This window comes from Thamnophis sirtalis, unplaced genomic scaffold, assembly GCF_051295495.1.
Source record: "Thamnophis sirtalis isolate CommonGarterSnake01/CBP01778 unplaced genomic scaffold, rThaSir2_p1.2 scaffold_3, whole genome shotgun sequence".
Lineage (NCBI taxonomy): Eukaryota > Metazoa > Chordata > Lepidosauria > Squamata > Natricidae > Thamnophis > Thamnophis sirtalis.
This window is the reverse complement of record NW_028261383.1, coordinates 74,651,778-74,670,187: the sequence shown is the minus strand read 5'-3', so window position 1 is coordinate 74,670,187 and position 18,410 is coordinate 74,651,778. Positions and strand designations below refer to the sequence as shown.

Here is an 18,410-nt window from a genome sequence, read left to right as displayed (position 1 = left end):
TATCTCTTCTTTTCATGAACGGAATTTGTGACATGACGTTCAAAAAATAAATTATCCTTTAAGGCAGAAGTCCCCAGACTTGTTTGATCTGGAATTAAGAGAATGTGCCTCTTGGAGAAGAGGCTTTCCCCATTTAACCCATTGTTAGAAACCAGGTGGGGCACCACCTGTAAATCCTACCTGTAGAATTCTAGGTGTGCAGCTGAGCAGCTGTTAGGTACAATGAAGAAAACGTTTTCTTCTTCTTCTGGTCTTGCTGAATTGGCAAGTCATGAAATGTCAGTCATGCAATGACATTTCTATCTGATTAATTCAAACTTTTATTCCCGTTTCACTCTTTTGTAAAAGCACCAGTATCTAAATAAAGCACTAAGTTAGAGCATTTTGTTTTTTTTAAAGCCACTGTGCCATTATGGATTTCAAAATATGTTTCTATTTGTTAATCATAAAGTTCTTTGAAAACTGTATCAGCCTGAATCTATTGTGATTTTGCAAATAAGAATGGTTTACACCACCATTAGTGGCTAACGTGGAAAGGCAAAGTGATAGTGCTTTAAAATATTAAAAAGTAGTTGTAAACTAAAAAAAAAATCTAAGAAGAAAACGACAGGAATTGCAGCAGTCTGTCTCTCATTCTTTCGCACACATGCATTTGTTCACGCACCCCCTCACCAAAACAAATATTGCTAAAGGGAAGCAGGAGATCATCTGCACAGTTCATTAATTTGAAATAAACTTTGTGTTTTATTAATAAAAGGAGGCAAATGGGGTTGGGAAAATCAGTTTTTTTGAGTACAGCATTATTCAATAGAGTCAAAATCAAATTGGTAGCATAAATTGCCAGCACAAATTCTATATTTGTGTACTTGGAAGCACCTCAGCATTTTATAACGTATAAGCCAAGCCATCTAACAATTTCTCCTTTCAAGGGCATCCAGAATGGCTCTTTCTGTTCTAGCTGCATGTAGGCCTAGAGAGTGCATGGGAACTTTCCTCTAGAAGCTAGGGGCCAGGTGCCGGGGAGGGCCAGGTAATTGTTGGGACTTATGGAAAATAGAAACTTTGCTGTGCTACAGATTTTGGCTGCACATTTCCCTACAGCTCCCCACTCCCACCCTTGCTACATACACTTTTAACAACAAACAAAAAATCAAATGCACCTGCAAGCTACCCATTTGGTGCCACATAAAGTTTGACTTTAAAGAAACATTTCAAGATATTCAATGACCAAGTAACCATTCTACAGAGAAAAGATTGTGGCCAATTAGCAAAGGCCGAGAAAGAGATTGTACAATTAGCCCGCAATAGGACTTAACTCTCCTCTGATAATCTTTGGACAAAAAAATATATTTCCAGAAACAAATCAGGAATTCTATCTAGCCAGCCACTCAGCCTCTTGAGCAGATTTGTAGTTCTAAAGTAGAGACAGGGTGATTAAAACTGATTTGTCTTCATGACGACTATAATCTACCCCTTTTTCTGGGAGAGAAGAGTCATCCCATGGGGCTGAAGGTTTGTGCAATTAGCACTGATGGCTTGAAAGTGCCCTTCTGATACATATGGGAGATTTATGGTCTACTTCTTTTGAGGGAACCGTGGCCTCAGCATTATGAGCAACTATGGATTTTTTTCAAACTGAAACGCCAGGTGAAAGTTCAGGTTAGGCCTTTCTAGATCTAACCTATTTCCACTTAAATGCTACTGTTTGTCATGCAGCTTTTTGATTTAGTGGACCTTTGACTAAGCATCTCTCCTTTCCAACCAAGACTTCATTAATGTCTGAAAACTAACAGCAGTATACTGGAAGAAAGCGACATTTGATATCTAGGTCAGCCTAAGACAAAAACTAAATTGAAGAATCAGGTGCATTAAAAACTTTACTAAGAAAATGACTAACCTGCCCTGCGACACTCTAGACCAGTGTTTCTCAACCTTGGCGACTTTAAGTCCTGTGGACCTCAACTCCCAGAATCCCCCAGCCAGTTTTGCTGGATTCTGGGAGTTGAAGTCCATAGGACTTAAAAGTCGCTAAGGTCGAGAAACACTGCTCTAGACCAGTGGTCCCCAACCTTTTTATCGCCGCGGACCAGTCAGCCTTTGATAATTTTACCGTGGCCCGCTGAGTGCGCGCAGGGGTGGGGGGGCCGTTGTTTGCGACGACACATTGATTGTTTATATATCAGATTGTTTTGATTAAACAACTTTTATTTTATTGTATTTAAACATGCCTTACAAAATAAAATACAATTACATAAATATAAAGTGCAAGGCTACGCTACTAGCGCTGTCTACGCTAGCCCTACGTAGCTGCGCAGGCGCTCTTAGGTTTTTTTCAGGAATCGGCCAGCGCTGAAGTGCTGAAAAGGAATGAGAAGGGCGGCACTGGACACGGGGGCGGTGGGCCGCTGGTGATGTCAGAGTGCCACCAGCGGTCCAGTAACACCCCTTGTGCCAGTTAGCCCTAATTTGCATACAGAAAGAAACTATGGCCCCCGGCTGCTGCAGCGATCATGGCCCCCGGCTGCTGCGCGGCCCGGTGCCAGATACTCCACGGCCCGGCACCGGTCCGCGGACCGGGGGTTGGGGATCACTGCTCTAGACTACATTCTGGCTTCTGAAAGAACAGGGGGGATGCAGCTAAAGTGAAGCAAGGAAACCTGCACAGCCTTCCCCAAATCAGACACTTTGTTCTGTGGTTGGTAGAATTACACAAATTGAAACAAATTAACTAGCACCCAGCGCCTTTTCCTATTTATTCCTTTCCCCACAACAATGCATCATTTACTCATCGTCTACCCTTGCTATTTTCTGCACATGGCAGGCACTGTGCAATTTGGGTTGGATTTGATCCAATTTTACACCTGACTTGGTTTTGAAATAAATGCTAGAGAATTCAGAATACCGAAAGTGAGTTTCCCTTTTTTATATTTGAATGCTTTTCTTTTTAAAAAAAAAAAGCCTGCACCAGAACTAGTATATGAAAAGAAATTCATGAAAATAAGAAGCCGTGTGTGTGTGTGTGTGTGTGTGTTAAAAGAAGTTGTAGAAAATTTAACAAGACAGGCTTCTTTAAGGCAGTGGTTTTAACTATGAAATTCCAGAAGGAAATCACATAAGAATCCAAAGGCAGATGATCACTATGTACTAACACTAGGAGTAGTACAAGTAACAGTGGGGGAGAAAAAAAAAAACCTTGTTTCTCTGGGCAGAAAGATAGAACAAAAGCCAAATAGAAATAACAGCGACCATAATAGGGGAAAACTGACATGTATTCTGCCTGGGATTCCTGTAGAAAGAGGCAAACGGGGGAAAAAATACGGGTGGAGCATAAGAAAAGGGCAGGGATCCCCTCTAGGAGCAGAGACAGAGGTTCGAGTTATTTGCAGCATCCTATTTCCCAAGGGTCTTTTTCCAGCCCTGAGCCACGGCAAGAATTTCCTCAGCCATTCTTCACCCCGAGCCAGCTTGCCCCTCTCTCAAGGACCCCGAGTCAGGGAAGCGTGCCGTGAGTTGAACCGATGGGCATTCAACCAGCTCAAAGGCCAGGCTTGAGCCCACTTCACACGGAACCCCAACGACAGCCTTTTCCAGTTCCCTTTCCAGCCTCTCAGCTGCAGATCGAAGTCAGGTGAATCCCGGCTCTTCCCCACAGCAGCCCAACCCGGACTGCTTCCTCCTCCTTCCCCAGTGGAGGACAATGCAAGGAAGGGTTTCCAGCAGCACGCAAGGCGGGAGGAAGACAAAACGAGAGAGAGAGAGAGGAGAGGGAAACCCACCTGAAGAGTTTTGCAGCCATGGGACTGAGCGTCTGCTTCCCGGGATTTCCTTGAAACACTCTGCCCACTTTGCTATTCTGCCTCTCTTTCAATTCAGGCTGGGAGCCTGGAGTATCAGGGCACCTGCTAAGCCGGCTTCCTCCGTGGGTCCCTCTGGCTTGGACCAATCCCCTTTTTCCTCCGGCCGCTCCAAGAGCCTCCTTGCCTGGCACCTAGATTCCCATCAGCTACGCTTTGCCCATCAGTTTTATACCAGGAGCCACCAAGGAGGTCTTCTTTCACTGGGGAGAAGCGAAGAGGAGGGAAACTACCTGTGGCTGCTCTCCCCCTGCCTCCAGAGTGGTACGATCCATGTCTGGTGCTCTTGTGAACAGCTGTGTTTATGTGCACCTCCTCCAAGCTAACCTCGTGCTCCGTTGCGGTGCACGCCTTGTGTTCATTCAGTCGGACCGAAAAACTCTTACTACTACGCCCGGCCCATTCAGGGACTCTTCTTCGCCGTTTGCGGTGACAGGCAGGAGCCACAAGCCTCCCGTCTTTTATTGACTCTCCCATCAGACACGCAGCCGGCTCTGTGTACAGAGGGCTTTCTTCGTTTGCTTTGCTCTTATGCCTTTTTATCAAGCGGGCAGCTGGAATGTGATCCCCGCGGCTGCTTCAACCGAGAGGTCTCGGTGTACACTTCATCAAAACTTCAAACGGAAGAAACTCAGCTCAGCAGCCACCACGGGCTGGAGAGTTCTCACTTGCAAACTTGAAAGAGCCAGGGACAATTCACACACACACAGAGACACACACACACACACATCTGGAAAAAAAGCACGGGCAGTCAGAAGGAAAGAATAAGAGAGGAATAAGAAAAATAATAAGGTATTTTCTGACAGGGAAACCTGATCCTGGATTTCTGAGCAGAATAGCTTCCTGATTGCTTATTTGTACCCTATGACTATCATTAAGGGATGTACTCTCAGCGAATACATCGTCTTTTTATGTACATATGCACCAAAGGCAAATTCTTTGTGTGTCCAATCACACTTGGCCAATAAAGAATTCTAGTCTAGTCTAGTCTACATCTGGCAGAACTCCTCTGCTGAATAGACTAGACTAGACTAGAACAGAATGGAACAGAATGGAACAGAATGGAGTGGAATAGATTAAGAATAGAATGGAATAGAATTCTTTATTGGCCAAGTGTGATTGGACACACAAGGAATTTGTCTTTGGTGCATATGCTCTCAGTGTACATAAAAAGACAAGATACATTCATCAAGAATCATAAGATACAACACTTAATGATAGTCATGGGGTACAAATAAGCAATCAGGAAGCAATATCGATATAAATCGTAAGGATACCAAGCAACAAAGTTACAGTCCTGCAGTCATAAGAACTGCAGTAATAATACATGGCAGAGGCATTGCCATGGGAAGATTTGTGACAAGACTGGTTGGTCTATCTCTGCTACAGTCCATGACTTACGCAGGATGCCTCCCACATATGGGGTCTTCAAGATACATCATAACAGTGTTTGGTACTGGATCTGGCCAATTTGGATTTCCTAGCAAAACGATAGGTTACCTGTTTTGTTACATTAAACACAGCCTGCTTAAATCAAAACAGTGTTCAAATGCAGTGATGAAAGGGTTACATCAACTCCAACAGCTACAGGCTCTCCCCCAATTGTCACGAGCACAGTAGCCCATTTCAGTGCAAAGAAAGCCAATAAAATACAGAGAAATGGAGCGTATTTCTTTGCAGCATGGGTTGGTCGTAAATAGCTTTTGGCGCTTAAAATGGTTCAATGCTTAAAATAAGCAGACTAGTTCTCTTGATCCCAGACAAATAAATCATTTTTTTAAAATGACCTTAAAAGACACTTGATTTTCCTGGACATCCTCCTTTATCAAGTCATAGAGGTTGATGGATAGAAAGAATAGAGGGGGTGGGGAGGGATTACATCAAGGTAGATTGTGAGAAGAATGACTACTTATAGGTACTCATTCTGGAGATCTGAAGATGAGAACTTTGCAAAAACAACACTAACCAATGTGGCTGGTCCTATCATTCAGCAGAGTGAAGTGATTTGTGCCAAGCGCTGCCATAGGAGGAACAGAGAAATAATATGGCAAGAAACAGGTTTGTTTTAAAGTGCTAATCTTGGTGAGGGTGAGCAATGGAGCCAACTTCCTCCAGTGTCTCACTTTCTAGATCTTTTCTTCTTCTGAACCTTTGGAAATGAAGTACATTTTGGTAGAAGCTTCTACCTTCCTTTAGCTCTAGTTTAAGGGATTAGGGGGACACAGTGCAACACCATATACTTGGCCCCAGGTTTTCACCACAAATGGCTTCTTGCAAATTAGGATGCTAACGTTATGTATTTAAAATGTAATTAATCTGCATTTTTAAAAAAATCCTTGGCTTTTCAGAAGAGCCTTGTTTTATTTATAGTTTTTTCTTTAACATCCATAAATGCTTGGTGAACAGTGTATTGTCTGGGTCAATATATTTTAAACACAGTACTACTACTACTAATATTATTTAGATACACATAATCATAATCTTACAACTTCTAACATTTGTCTGCACAGGGTAGTTATAACGTGGCACAAATTTCTTCTTTTGAGTGAGAAAAGAGAGGGACCACTTTTATTTTTGAAATGCTATTTCTCTGGCCCTGGCTTCTACAAACTTGCTGTAGCAACCTGCTCAGTATTAACTATACAGGTAGTTCTCATCTTACAACAGCTCATTTAGTGGCTGTTCAAAGTTACAATGGCACTGAAAAAAAGGGACATGACCATTTTTCACACTAACAAGGGTTGCAGCATCCCCAGGGTCATGTGATTTACATTTGGACACTTGGCAACTGACTCACATGTATGACGATTGCAGTGTCCCAGTATCACGTGATCGCCTTTTCCCACCTTCTGACAATCAAAATCAATGGGGAAGCCAGATTCAGTAACCATGTTACTAATTGAACAACTGCAGTGATCCTTTTTAACAAATGTGGCAAGAAAAGTCATTAAATGGGGCAAAAATCACTTAACAAATTTCTCACTTAACAAGATAAATTTTGGGCTACTGGTACAAAGAAAACAGAACAGCAAACAAACATCCCTTAAAGAGTTTTCTAGAAATAATGTCTCATTGTCCATTAATGCCCAATTCCTGTCTTTTACAGTATCCTCTTAATCTGGTTATGGTAAAATTTATTCAAGAATCACCAGGAGAGACTTTGCCGTTCCCCTCCCCCGAAATTTCCAACCCCAAATATCCAAAGTCAGATGGATCACCTCTTTCTCCACCTGCCTTGCAGCACTCTCAGATTATGCTTGCTCTTTCTTTTCACTTGCTGTACGGCACATAAATGATTCCTTGTCATTGTCTCCCCACCACCACCACTTTTAGGATCACAATACACCTCTTCCTCATTCCTTAGGGAGTGCCACTGAGCAAAGCAATGGGCTTGTCTCTCCATCTGTGCCACAGCGACCATCCTTGTCATCTCTGGCTTGCTTGCTCACTCCCTTGCTTTGCTCTCTTCTCTCCTCCTGGTCCCTGCTTGGCCTCCTGCATTCAGGAAAGGAGCCAGGCCATGCAGGAGTTAGCCCAGCCAGGAATGGAGCAGGTGTGAACACGAGACTGATCAAGTGGCAGCAGAGAGAGGAATGTGCCAGTGAACAGCAGCACACAAGGAAGAAAATGGCCAGGTATATGGAGAAGCCCTAATAGATAGATACACACATGGGGTGGGTTCCTGCAAGTTTTAACCTCTTCTATAGAAGAGGTTCCACAAATCTACAGTACCGTTTAGAACCAATTCCAGCTCCCTCACCCTGCCCATGCGCACATCATCAAGATGAAGAGCGAGAGGAGGAATTCTGGGAGTTGAAGTCCACAAGTCTTAAAGCAGTCAAGTTTGAACACCCCTGGGTTTTTTTCTAAAGAGGGGTGCAAGGGTCTTGTAACTTGACAGCTTTAAGACTTGCATGCTTCATAGCCAGAGTTCCTGAGCCAACATGACTGGAGGAGGAATTCTGGGAGCTGAAGTCCACAAGTCTTAAAGCTGTCAAGTTTGAACACCCCTGGAATTTTTCTTTCTAAAGGGTTAGGGGTACAAGGGTTTTGTAACTTTAAGACTTGTGTGCTTCAAATGCCAGAGTTTCTGAGCCAACATTTGGTTGCTAAGCAAGAGCGTTGTTAAGTGAGTTTCACCACATTTTACAAGTTGGCCACGCCCAGTCACATGGCTGACAAGCCACTCCCACCCAGTCACATGGCTGGCAAGCCACTCCCACAAAGCTGGCCCCACATGCAGAAGAGGTTCTAAAAAATTTTGAAACCCACCACTGATACACACACACACACACACACACACACACACACAATTTCTTGGACATTTGCTATCAGCCCATTTAACCAGCTCTGTTATTCTATTCCTCTTCCTCTTTGCTTCTGGGAAATCACTTTGCTTTCTTGAAACTGAGCCTATTGAGGATAATATACACTGAATATTGCACAACTGATAGTACGGACCCGAGAAGACTCTTTGGGATGCAATGCTTAAAAAAAACCTCATTGCTGGTCTCTGGAGGAATTAAATACCATATGGTCACACAGGGGAAACAAAAGAATAGTAATGCACCTCCATAAAAAGAGGGAAGGCCAGAAAGCCCTGAAGCTCTGCTAGAACTTCCTGGCACATTTGTGACCTCATTCCATTAGTGACATGCCCTAATCATCCATTCCCCTGCAACAAGAGGAAAAGCATCCTTCCCACCTTTATCTCAGAAAAAAGGTAACTCCAATTCTTCATAAAATGGTTCAAGGGGCTTCTGGTTCATCATAACAGCATTGTTTACTTTGCTTCACTGGCGGCAAACATCACCAAGCTTGACAAGGAGAAAAATAGCCGAAAGGCAATAAGCATGAAGGAGAGTCGGTCCTAAACATCTAAATGCAGAGTGAGTGTTGTAATAGTGCTGCTGGTGGAAGTTTCTACCACAACTGTAGTTTGCCATTGTTAGCAAGAGCTTGCTTGGTCTTTATTACATTTATGGTTTCTTAGAAAATAAATTCACGCCCATATTCTGTTCACAGCAAATTTGTGCAGGTGGATCTTTGAACCTGTTCGTTCCAGTAACGCTTCTGCACCGAGCAGTGATTTCCCCAACTTGATGCTTTCTAGGTATATTAGAGTACAATTCCCATTCTCCTAAGCTGGTTAGAGGCTAACACTGCTAGATGGCCATATTGTGAGGATCACAGAAGATATGAGGAGTTGCATGTTTGTACGTTCAAAGGGCATCTGCTCTGCAGTTAGCCATAATTTAAATTATGATTTCAGGAGGCAAAAGTGCACAGAAGACTTAAGTTGTTATCAAAATAAGAAGCAATAAAACAAGTTCAGCAGGGCACATATGGGCTCAAGCACACTTGCCCGATAGGCGCTGCTCGAATTCTGAGGCTAGCAAAAACAAGTGGAACAGATTGTAATCCAAACATTGAGTAATCAAACAATTGGAAGTAATCCTCTACAAAGAAAAATCACAAACATTTCAAACAGTGGAGAAATCAAAGGGAGTCTGTTAAGCAGGAGGAAGACTCAAGGATGCCTGCCTAAACTTCAGCAGGATTTTTCCTCCTGAAACATTAAAAAGGGGGGGGGGGGAATCACTGCTGGGAGTATTGCTCCCCAAACATTAGAAAGTGTTAGAAAACTAACTGCAGTGTATGTATGCAAACGCACCCTTTTAAAACTGCCAGTTTTTTTTTAAGGATACACTTGCTTTATTTTTAAGAGGTGTGTGTGTGTACATAGTAAATTCTTCATTGGTGCCAACGGTAATATTTCCCTTCTGTGCAATCCTGAAAATGGCTTGGAAGCCCTGTATCCTATGACATCTGCTTAGCGCTATATGCATATATGCTTTCCGGTCCGATTATCCTTTCAGTTCCCAGTGCAGATGGCTTGTCTGTCACAGCCCCAGCAAGTGGCAGGCCGACATCTGGAGGCTGGCAAATATCACCGCCAGCCGGAAAGCCCTTCATTTCACCAGACAGTTTTCCCTGGTTCTCAGCTGTTCAGAGTCATGAAAGATAATTCAGCTGGGCTGAGATTTGGCTGATTACAAAGGCTTTGCCTCCAAAGGCATCTCTTGACTTCTGTTGCGTGAAAGGAGAATCTCCCTGAGCTGTTGGGATTTGCGGTTTCCTGAAGCCTATGCAGCCCAGTCCGACCGGCTGTGACTCATTTCACAAAGCAGCAGCGCTGGAACAGTAGCTATTTATCCCCTTACCCTCTTGTCCCTGGGTACCCAACTGCTCTCCTTTCTCAGCAACAGAAAAGGGGCCCCAGGGAAGGACTTGTGGGGCTGGGGGGAAGGAATGCAGACACAAGCACAACTGCAGCAGTCCTCGGCAGCCCGAGGGGCTTCAAGGGCTGAGGATGGGTTTCTTCAAATGACTTTGGGGTGGGGGGAAGAGAACAGCTGCAACTTCTTTCCAGAAAGCAGCAGAAAATTGGACCTGCCATTTAAACCTTCAGAGCAAACTTGGCCAACTTGGTGGCTCCCTTGCCTGTTCAAAGACAGCATCCAGATTCCCTAGCAAGTTGGACTGTTCCAAAGGTTTACTTTTACACATGGTCCTGTTAGTGTGGTTCAAACCATTTGAGATTATTCCAAGTCCTTTACATGCTTGCTTTCTCTTACACTCATCTCTGGTTGTCCATAAGTGTCCCTTGTATGGCTGATAGAGAAAACTGAAGTTGATTGCTGGCTTGGCCAAATTCATGTCCTTTGCTCATCAATGCTTGAAAACCTTTAAAGGACCAGCTTGCTGGTGGTGGCGCAGTGGTTAGAATGCAGTATTGCAGGCTACTTCTGCCGATTCCTGGCTGCCAGCAGTTCAGCAGTTCGAATCTCACCAGGCTCAAGGTTGACTCAGCCTTCCATCTTTCTAAGGTGGGTAAAATGAGGACCCGGATTGTTGGGGGCAATGTGCTGACTCTGTAAACCTCTTAGAGAGGGTTATAAAGCGCTGTGAAGCAGTATATAAGTCTAAGTGCTATTGCTACTAAAGGTGGAGAGAAGGGCCAACATGGTAGCAGGAACAAAATAGCCCTGGTCCAGACATGCCTTAAAAATTGCAGTGAAGAATGCTGACAGCCGATAGTTAATACATATAATCCTTCACTGAAGACCATTCATTTAGCAATCGTTTGATGTTTCAATGGTGCTGAAAAAGTCACCAACATCCCTGCTGTTCGTGTGATTATGGTTTGGGTGCTTGGCAACCAGCACTCGTGAGATCACCATTTGTGACCTTCCCTACCAGCCTCCCATAAGCAAAGTCAATGGGGAAGCTGGCACTCACATGGTATTTTGCTTAACTATTGCAGTGATTCAATTAATGACTCTGGCAAACAAGTCTGTAAAACCAGGGCGCAGTCACATCACGGCCACTTTAACGACTGCAACGATGAACAATTAATTTCCTGGTGCCAATTGTGGTTGTTTAGGCCAAGGACTACCTGTAGCATCTCAGTGACTCAGCCATAAGAACAACAAAACAGGTTCCCTCTTTCTGCTACTTTTCAGCATTACTTGGTGGGGTAAAGAAAGAGGCCAGTAATTAAAAATATTGTGAGCTCATTTTGTCTCCTCCAGACAGCAAATTTGTAGGCCAAATATACGTTCAAAATCACTTTATTTTTTAATTCTAAACAATATCTCAGGGTTGCCACAAAGAAGAGGGAGTCAAGCTATTCTCCAAAGCATCTAAAGGCAGAACAAGAAGTGATGGATGGAAACTAATAAGGGAGAGAAGCAACCTGGAACTAAGGAGAACTTTCTGATAGCTAGAACAATTAATCAGTGGAAGGACTTGTCTCCAGACGTTGTGGGTGCTATAACACTGGAGGTTTTAAAGAAGAGATTGGACAACCATTTGTCTGAAATGCTGTAGAGTTTCCTGCTTGAGGGTTGGACTAGAAGACCTCTAAGGTTCCTTCCCACTCTGTCATTCTGTTTAATACATTTTGGAGAGTGTTACTAATGTTTGAATAATGAAGATGAGCTTGAGGTTCTTATTACTGTCTAATGAAAATGTTGTAATGTATAAAAATGTTCAGATGGTGGTATGGCTTACACTCCAGAGCTGAATAGCCCCATCCCTGCTCTTGAGATTGAGCCTAGCAAAACCCACTGAAAATTTGCTCATGCTTACCAAATTCATAGTAAAAACATCTGCAAGTATAGGGAGCTTTCAACTTATCACCATTTGTTTAATGATCGTTTGAAGTTATGACATGGCTAAACAAAGAGACTTATGACTTGTCCTTACACTTAGACCACTGTAACATCCCTGTAGTCATGGGATCAAAATTTGGGTGCTTGGCAGCCAGCATGGTTTCCATTTGCTGCTCAGTTGGCATCCAACACTCTTGGATGTCAATGGAGGAATGACTGTGTGATTTGCTTAACAACTGCAAACCCAACAAAAAGGTAAAAAAATAATAATGGGTACAACTCGCTTAACAATTGCATTGCTTAGCAATGGAAGTTCCAGCCCCATTTGCAGTCATAAAGTTGAGACACAAGAAATCAGGAGGCCGGATAGAGTTCAAAAGTATTACCAGTTTATCCCAAGAATCAAAGCAAATTGGTACTAGATAAGAGTCAGTGGAATTCAAGGGGGATTGGATTTGGGTCTATTGTGGGATATGAATTTCTTTCATCACCTATATAAGAAGGTGTCACATACTGGGCCAAACACAGAACTGTGAATTATGGCAGTCTTCTTCAATCTGAAAGTGTTGGATTTCAGTTTCCTAACCCAATCCCTCACCCATATCACTAATGGAAAACACCAGTTTAGGAAAATCCCATTCATAGAGGATCAGAAAGAAGGTCCTGAAAAAGCTATTTAACAGCCTAGCCTAGCTTTGAAAGGGAGAACGAATAAACTCAAGAGTTTCTCCCCACTTCTCTTTTAAGAGAGAGAAGAGAGTATGTAGCCAAGAGAGATGAATATTCCAATTTTGCGATTCTATATTTTATCATATAATTATCAGTAGTCCTTCTGGTGTCATGTTTCCACCCTGAAGGGTTAACACAAGTTAATTTCAGAGCCTTGAGTACTGATTTGTTTTTAAAGTATGCTACCTATTAGGATGAGCAGATCACACTTAGATCCTTTTATAAGCAGGGCATGCAAAGGGTTAAATGTTTCTCTTGAATCTTCTTGAATATGTAGCAAAGAGATATGAATATTCCACCTTTAGGGTAGAGATCTTCCAGAACTGTTTTCTATTGCAAAACACCCTTGGGCTATGGAGAATGTTTTCAAGTGCTCTCTCTATTTTCCAGGGGCAGATTCCCCAAACTTCAATTAAGCCGACCTTTCTGAACCAATCAGACAGTATCAACTTAAATGACGCACTTTATTAGAAAACCAGCAGCTCCAACAAATATCCCTCAGATAAAAGGAGGAGAGAAATGTTCATCTCTGAACCCTGTTCATTTTCCTGGGTAGGATAGTTTCACTAAAACTCCAAGATTTCATTTCTGTTGTCTGGCATTCAGATATTAGTGAGCAGGTATATGCTTGCTTAATATGGACAAAACTATTTAACACTCCTTAATTGCATCACAAAGGCTTTGAAAGCATTCAATTTCCCAACCTTTCAAAGAAAGATTAGGCAGAGATGGGGGTGGGGTAGGGTGGGGGACAATTTCCTGACTATATCCATAAGCATGAGCAATTGCAGCAGTCTTTTTTCATTGTTCCAATTTTATAGAATTGCAATGTTCCCCCCCTCTCTCTTTTTAATGTTTAGGAGTGGTTTTGTTTTATTGGAATTCTTTATTTTACTATAATCACCAGCTTTTACCAATCTAATCAACTGATTTGTGTCCCCCCCCCAGCCTCTTCAAAGGGGACACAAAAATATTTTAAGTAAATACAAATCAAATAGAGTAAAATAAACCTCAATTATTTTCCTTTTATCAGCAGGAGACAATCTGATGCCCTCCAGATGTTTTAGAGCAACTTTCATTAAACTTTGCTAGCCTGGTTAATGATAAGGAATTGTGAGAATTCCAGCATAGCTAGACGTGACCTTCATTTCATTATCAAAGATACTAAGACTCAGCCTGGTAAAATAACAGCAAACAGCTGGTTCCAACTCCATAAAGCCAACATAAAAACTCAACTCCTCCGATATTTGCATGCTGCAGGCAATCTATCAGAGCCTTTAGATCAGTGTTTTTCAACCTTGGGAACTTTAAGGGGTGCATTTCAACTCTCAGATGCTGACTGGCTGGGGAAGTATGGGAGTTGAAGTCCCTCTGTCTTAAAATTTCCAAGGTTGAGAGACAGTGCTTTAGATGTGGAAAATGGCAAGAAGATCATGGGTTTTCGGTGTCTTCAATCCCCCTCTTAACAATAAGAGTTGTAATTAACAACTTTCACTTTCCACCATAAATCAATCCAAGCTCAACTACTCCCCCCCCCTTTTTTTCTTATTCAGTAAAGTCAACCAATAATTCTAACAACAATTACCAGCAATTCAGATTGACTGAATTCAGAATAATTTATTTCTAGGAAAACAGGTTTAGAACTTGCCTTTCCAGCTCTAGCAAGTCATTGCAGATTGATGGGGTGATAGCCTGGGAGTGGGGGACATCAGCCAGATTTGACACACATCTTCATAAAGATGAAAATCAGATTTTATAAATATAAATGTTGCCTTCACATTGCTATCTCTCTCTTATACACACTCTCTTAATTCTTGACATTTCTGCTAGGAATAATAGCTCATTTTAAAAAATCATTTTATTCAAGAAGGCAGATTCTGTAGAGCAAGTTTTGCCTTTAGTCCTAAATTTTGTATTAGCAAAAGTGCCTGCATCATAGTCTGACAGCATATCACTGGGGTTTAAAAGATTATGTTTATAGGATACAATGATGTTCTCTTTTCTTTAAAGTCATTTGTACAATTGGTCATTTCTCACAGGGCACCAATCTAAACTATTTTGGCATCTTTATTGTCCTGTGTGGTTCGTTGATATATAAGGAACTACAGAATTCACAAAAGGTATTAGTGAGTTCCTGACATGTGAAATACTCTACAAAGAAATGGAGAGTATAGCAGCTGGATTTCAGATCTAATTAATTTCCTTCCAGTTATCCTTGCATTCATTCACAGTTGATTTCACCCTAGGCAACAGAGATACTATAATTCTCTTTGTAGTATAGTAAATTGGTTTAATTTTGACTGCATTGTGACAGCATCCTGCTATAATATTTCTTCTTCGTGCTCTAATCCTTTGAATAGCAGACTTCATATCAAAATGAGTGTTAATGCAAATGTGTAGAGATTCTTCACCATACCAGCAGCTACAAATACGGCATGTGCGTGTGTGAAGTAGAACTTCATAATAATTTTAATGTTTATTTATCAAAGCAAATCTGTTTGAATCATTTGAATTTATCTCTGATATCTGAGGAGCTGTCTCATCCCGGGCCGCTTAGTTTACTCCCCTTGTTCCAGCAGAAAGGCTGTACTTCAGATCCCATCTGCCAAAGAATTTCCGCTGGCAGGATCCAGGAGAAGACCCTTTTCTGCTATGGCCACTGCCAAAACAAAATCTGAAATATTATCCTGTTGGAGATGGGGTCTGGTCCCACACTCCTAGCCTTCCAGAAGAACTGAAAACTTCTTGGCCTGGGGCTACATTGGAGGGTAGGTATCAATGGTGGGATTCAATGTTTTTTACTACCAGTTCTGTGGGCGTGGCATGGCTTGGTGGGCATGGCAGGGGAAGGTTACTGCAAAATCCCCATTCCCTCCGGATCAGCTGGGACTCAGGAGGCAGAGAATAGATGGAGGTGGGGCCAGTCAGAGGTGGTATTGACCGGTTCTCTGAACTACTAAAAATTTCTGCTACCGGTTTTCCAGAACTGGTCAGAACCTGCTGAATACCACCTCTGGTATGTATGCAAATGATGGGGTAAAGAAGAAGCCCAGTATGAGATGGGTGGCAGGAGGGAGGGAGAGAGGGAAAAATAATTGGTAAAAATTTGTTTTTTTCCTCCAAATTTATCACCCCTCTGGTGGTTCAAAGTGACTCTGAGCAGTTTGCCTGTTAACTTACTTAGTTGACTTCAACATATGACTGGTTCTAATAGGTGTTTAACTAATTTCATAGAATTGCATAGATTTTTTTTCAACAAGAACCCATAAAGTTGTTTACATGAATCCCAACATCTGCCATTCAGGTTGAAAATTCTTTTGTGGGTTGAGGAAAGCCAGTTTTGAAAAAAAAAAAAACTGTTGCTCCATTACTCACTAAAAGAACAGTTACAGCAATTTTGAGGTTTCTCTCCTTAAGCCACTATACAAATTGTAATATCCAGAATTTAAGCCTGCTCTTATTCAGATTAAAATTGCTTACATTGACTTGACTTCGGAAAACCATTAAAGTATGATGTTATTTTTAAAAATGCCTGTGAATTTTTGAACTCTGATACTGAAGATTACTTAAAACTCAACCTAAATATGACACTGAAAATCTGTTTTTTAAAAAAACATATTCATCCCAGTCCTATATAAAAGGTATATATACTTTTGTATAACAGGGATGGAAGTGGGAGTGGTCAAAGATGAAAAGGAACAAGTCTTCTTCCCAGAATTGCATGTAACCATGGAACATGCATGCCAAGTTTTTGGTTGGTTAGTTGATTTTCTTTTTGCTGTTTGTTTGTTATATAGCTTTACATACATTTATATAGCTATCCATCTTATATTGAACTCTTCCCAAATTGAGTCAATCTAAAATCTTCCTTAGTTACCCCAGTATTTAAAGGTATGTATTACCCTTTAAACCAACAGCACTCAATTACATCTAAAGGTTCCCCTTGCACATATATGCTAGTCGGTCCCAACTCTAGGGGGTGGTGCTCATTTCCGTTTCAAAGCCAAAGAGCCAGTGCTGTCTGAAGACGTCTCTGTGGTCATGTGGCCAGCATGACTAAACACCGGAGGTTCACGGAACACTGTTACCTTCCCACCAAAGGTGGTCCCTATTTTTCTACTTGCATTTTTTTACATGTTTTCGAACTGCAGAAGCTGGGAAGCTCACTCCATTACACAGCGCTAGCTAGGGATTCAAACTGCTGAACTGCCAACCTTTCTGATCGACAAGCTCAGCATCTTAGCCCCTGAGCCACTGCGTCCCTCTCAATTACATCTACAATGATATAAATCTATGACATTTTGCACCAATTACCACAAAGGTAAATTACAGAAGATGTACTGTATTTTTCGGACTATAAAATGCATTGGAGTATAAGATGCACCAAGATTTTGAAGAGGTAAATTTAAAAAAAAGTTTTTGCCCTCTGCAGGCCTCGTTTTTTTGTGAAAAACAGGGCATGCAGAGAGTTTGAGAGGCCTACAAAGTGCTCCAAGGGGCTGGGGGGTCAAAAACTAGCAAAAACAGCTCATTTTTCACTCGTTTTTGCCCTTTCCAGCCCTCAGGAGCACTTTGCAAGCCTCCCAAACCCTCTGCACGTCCATTTTTGCAAAGGGGGCGGGGTTTTGGGAGGCCAAACATGCTACATTCAATGTATAAGACGCAGCCAGATTTTCACCCTCTTCTTGGTGGGGAAAAGGTGCATCTTATACTGTACGGTAATCAACGGTAATCAACCCAACACCTATTGGCCACTGCAGGCTGGAGCCAACTATGCCCTCTCTCTCTCTCCCTCTCCCAACATTGTGTCAAGGAAAGTAGGAGAGTTTAGCTCTTAAAACTGGACTATCCTTCAGTGTGCTACATTACTTCCTGAAGCCCATGGATCATTACCCAGTGGCTTCTGCTGTTTGATGTAGTAAACTGACAAAGTCAGTTCTCCTGCTTTATGTGAGACTCCTCCAGCCTGCTACTCAGTAGATTGGAAAGAATTGGCTTGGAACACGTGTTTCAGTCTACATGGGGGCACTGATGATGTTACATAATTAGGAAATGAAACATCTGCAGAAGAGGTGGTATTCAGCAGGTTCTGACCAGTTCTGGAGATCTGGTAGCGGAAATTTTGAGTAGTTCAGAGAACCAGTAAATACCACCTCTGGCTGGCCTCGCCCCCATCTATTCTCTGCCTCCCAAGTCCCAGCTGATCAGGAGGAAATGGGGCTTTTGCAGTAACCTTTCCCTGGAGTGGGGAGGGAATGGGGATTTTACAGTATCCTTCCCCTGCCACGCCCACCAACCACGCCAACAGAAGCGGTAGTAAAAAATGTTGAATCCCATCATTGATCTTCAGGCAAACAACTGAGCTTGGAGAGTGTTGAGGACTCAACAATTCAACCCTGAACTACAGATATTCTGTTGGGAGCAACCCTCCTGCCAAACTCCATTCCTATGTGGAAGCACATTACTACCCATTTGCCAAAATCATCCACCCATCACAGTTCTGCTGTGATTGGTGAATAGTTTCCCCTCTGATGACGATATTCAGAAAGGGGAAGGCAGCAAGACTTGAGAGTCTATCCAGTGGCTTTGTTAGCACATCCTGTATCCCAAAATCAGAACAAACACCAGAAGAGATGCAATGGAGTAAAGA

At 42.3% G+C, this 18,410-nt stretch overlaps 1 protein-coding gene across 3 annotated transcripts in view; it reads right to left on the bottom strand.

The window, feature by feature from the left end:
- The window catches only part of LOC106542515 (hyaluronidase Ccc Hy-4), a 40,355-nt gene that overhangs the window by 16,087 nt on the left and 5,858 nt on the right, over window positions 1–18,410 (bottom strand). The window contains exon 1 of one of the 3 annotated variants that reach the window (XM_014058290.2): window positions 3,777–4,186. The exons of the other annotated variants lie outside the window; for them this stretch is intronic. Within the exon in view, the coding sequence (XP_013913765.2) occupies window positions 3,777–3,796 (20 nt within the window). The 5' untranslated portion in view covers window positions 3,797–4,186. Of the gene's footprint in view, window positions 1–3,776; window positions 4,187–18,410 lie in introns of those variants that run through there. 3 annotated transcript variants of the gene reach the window in all.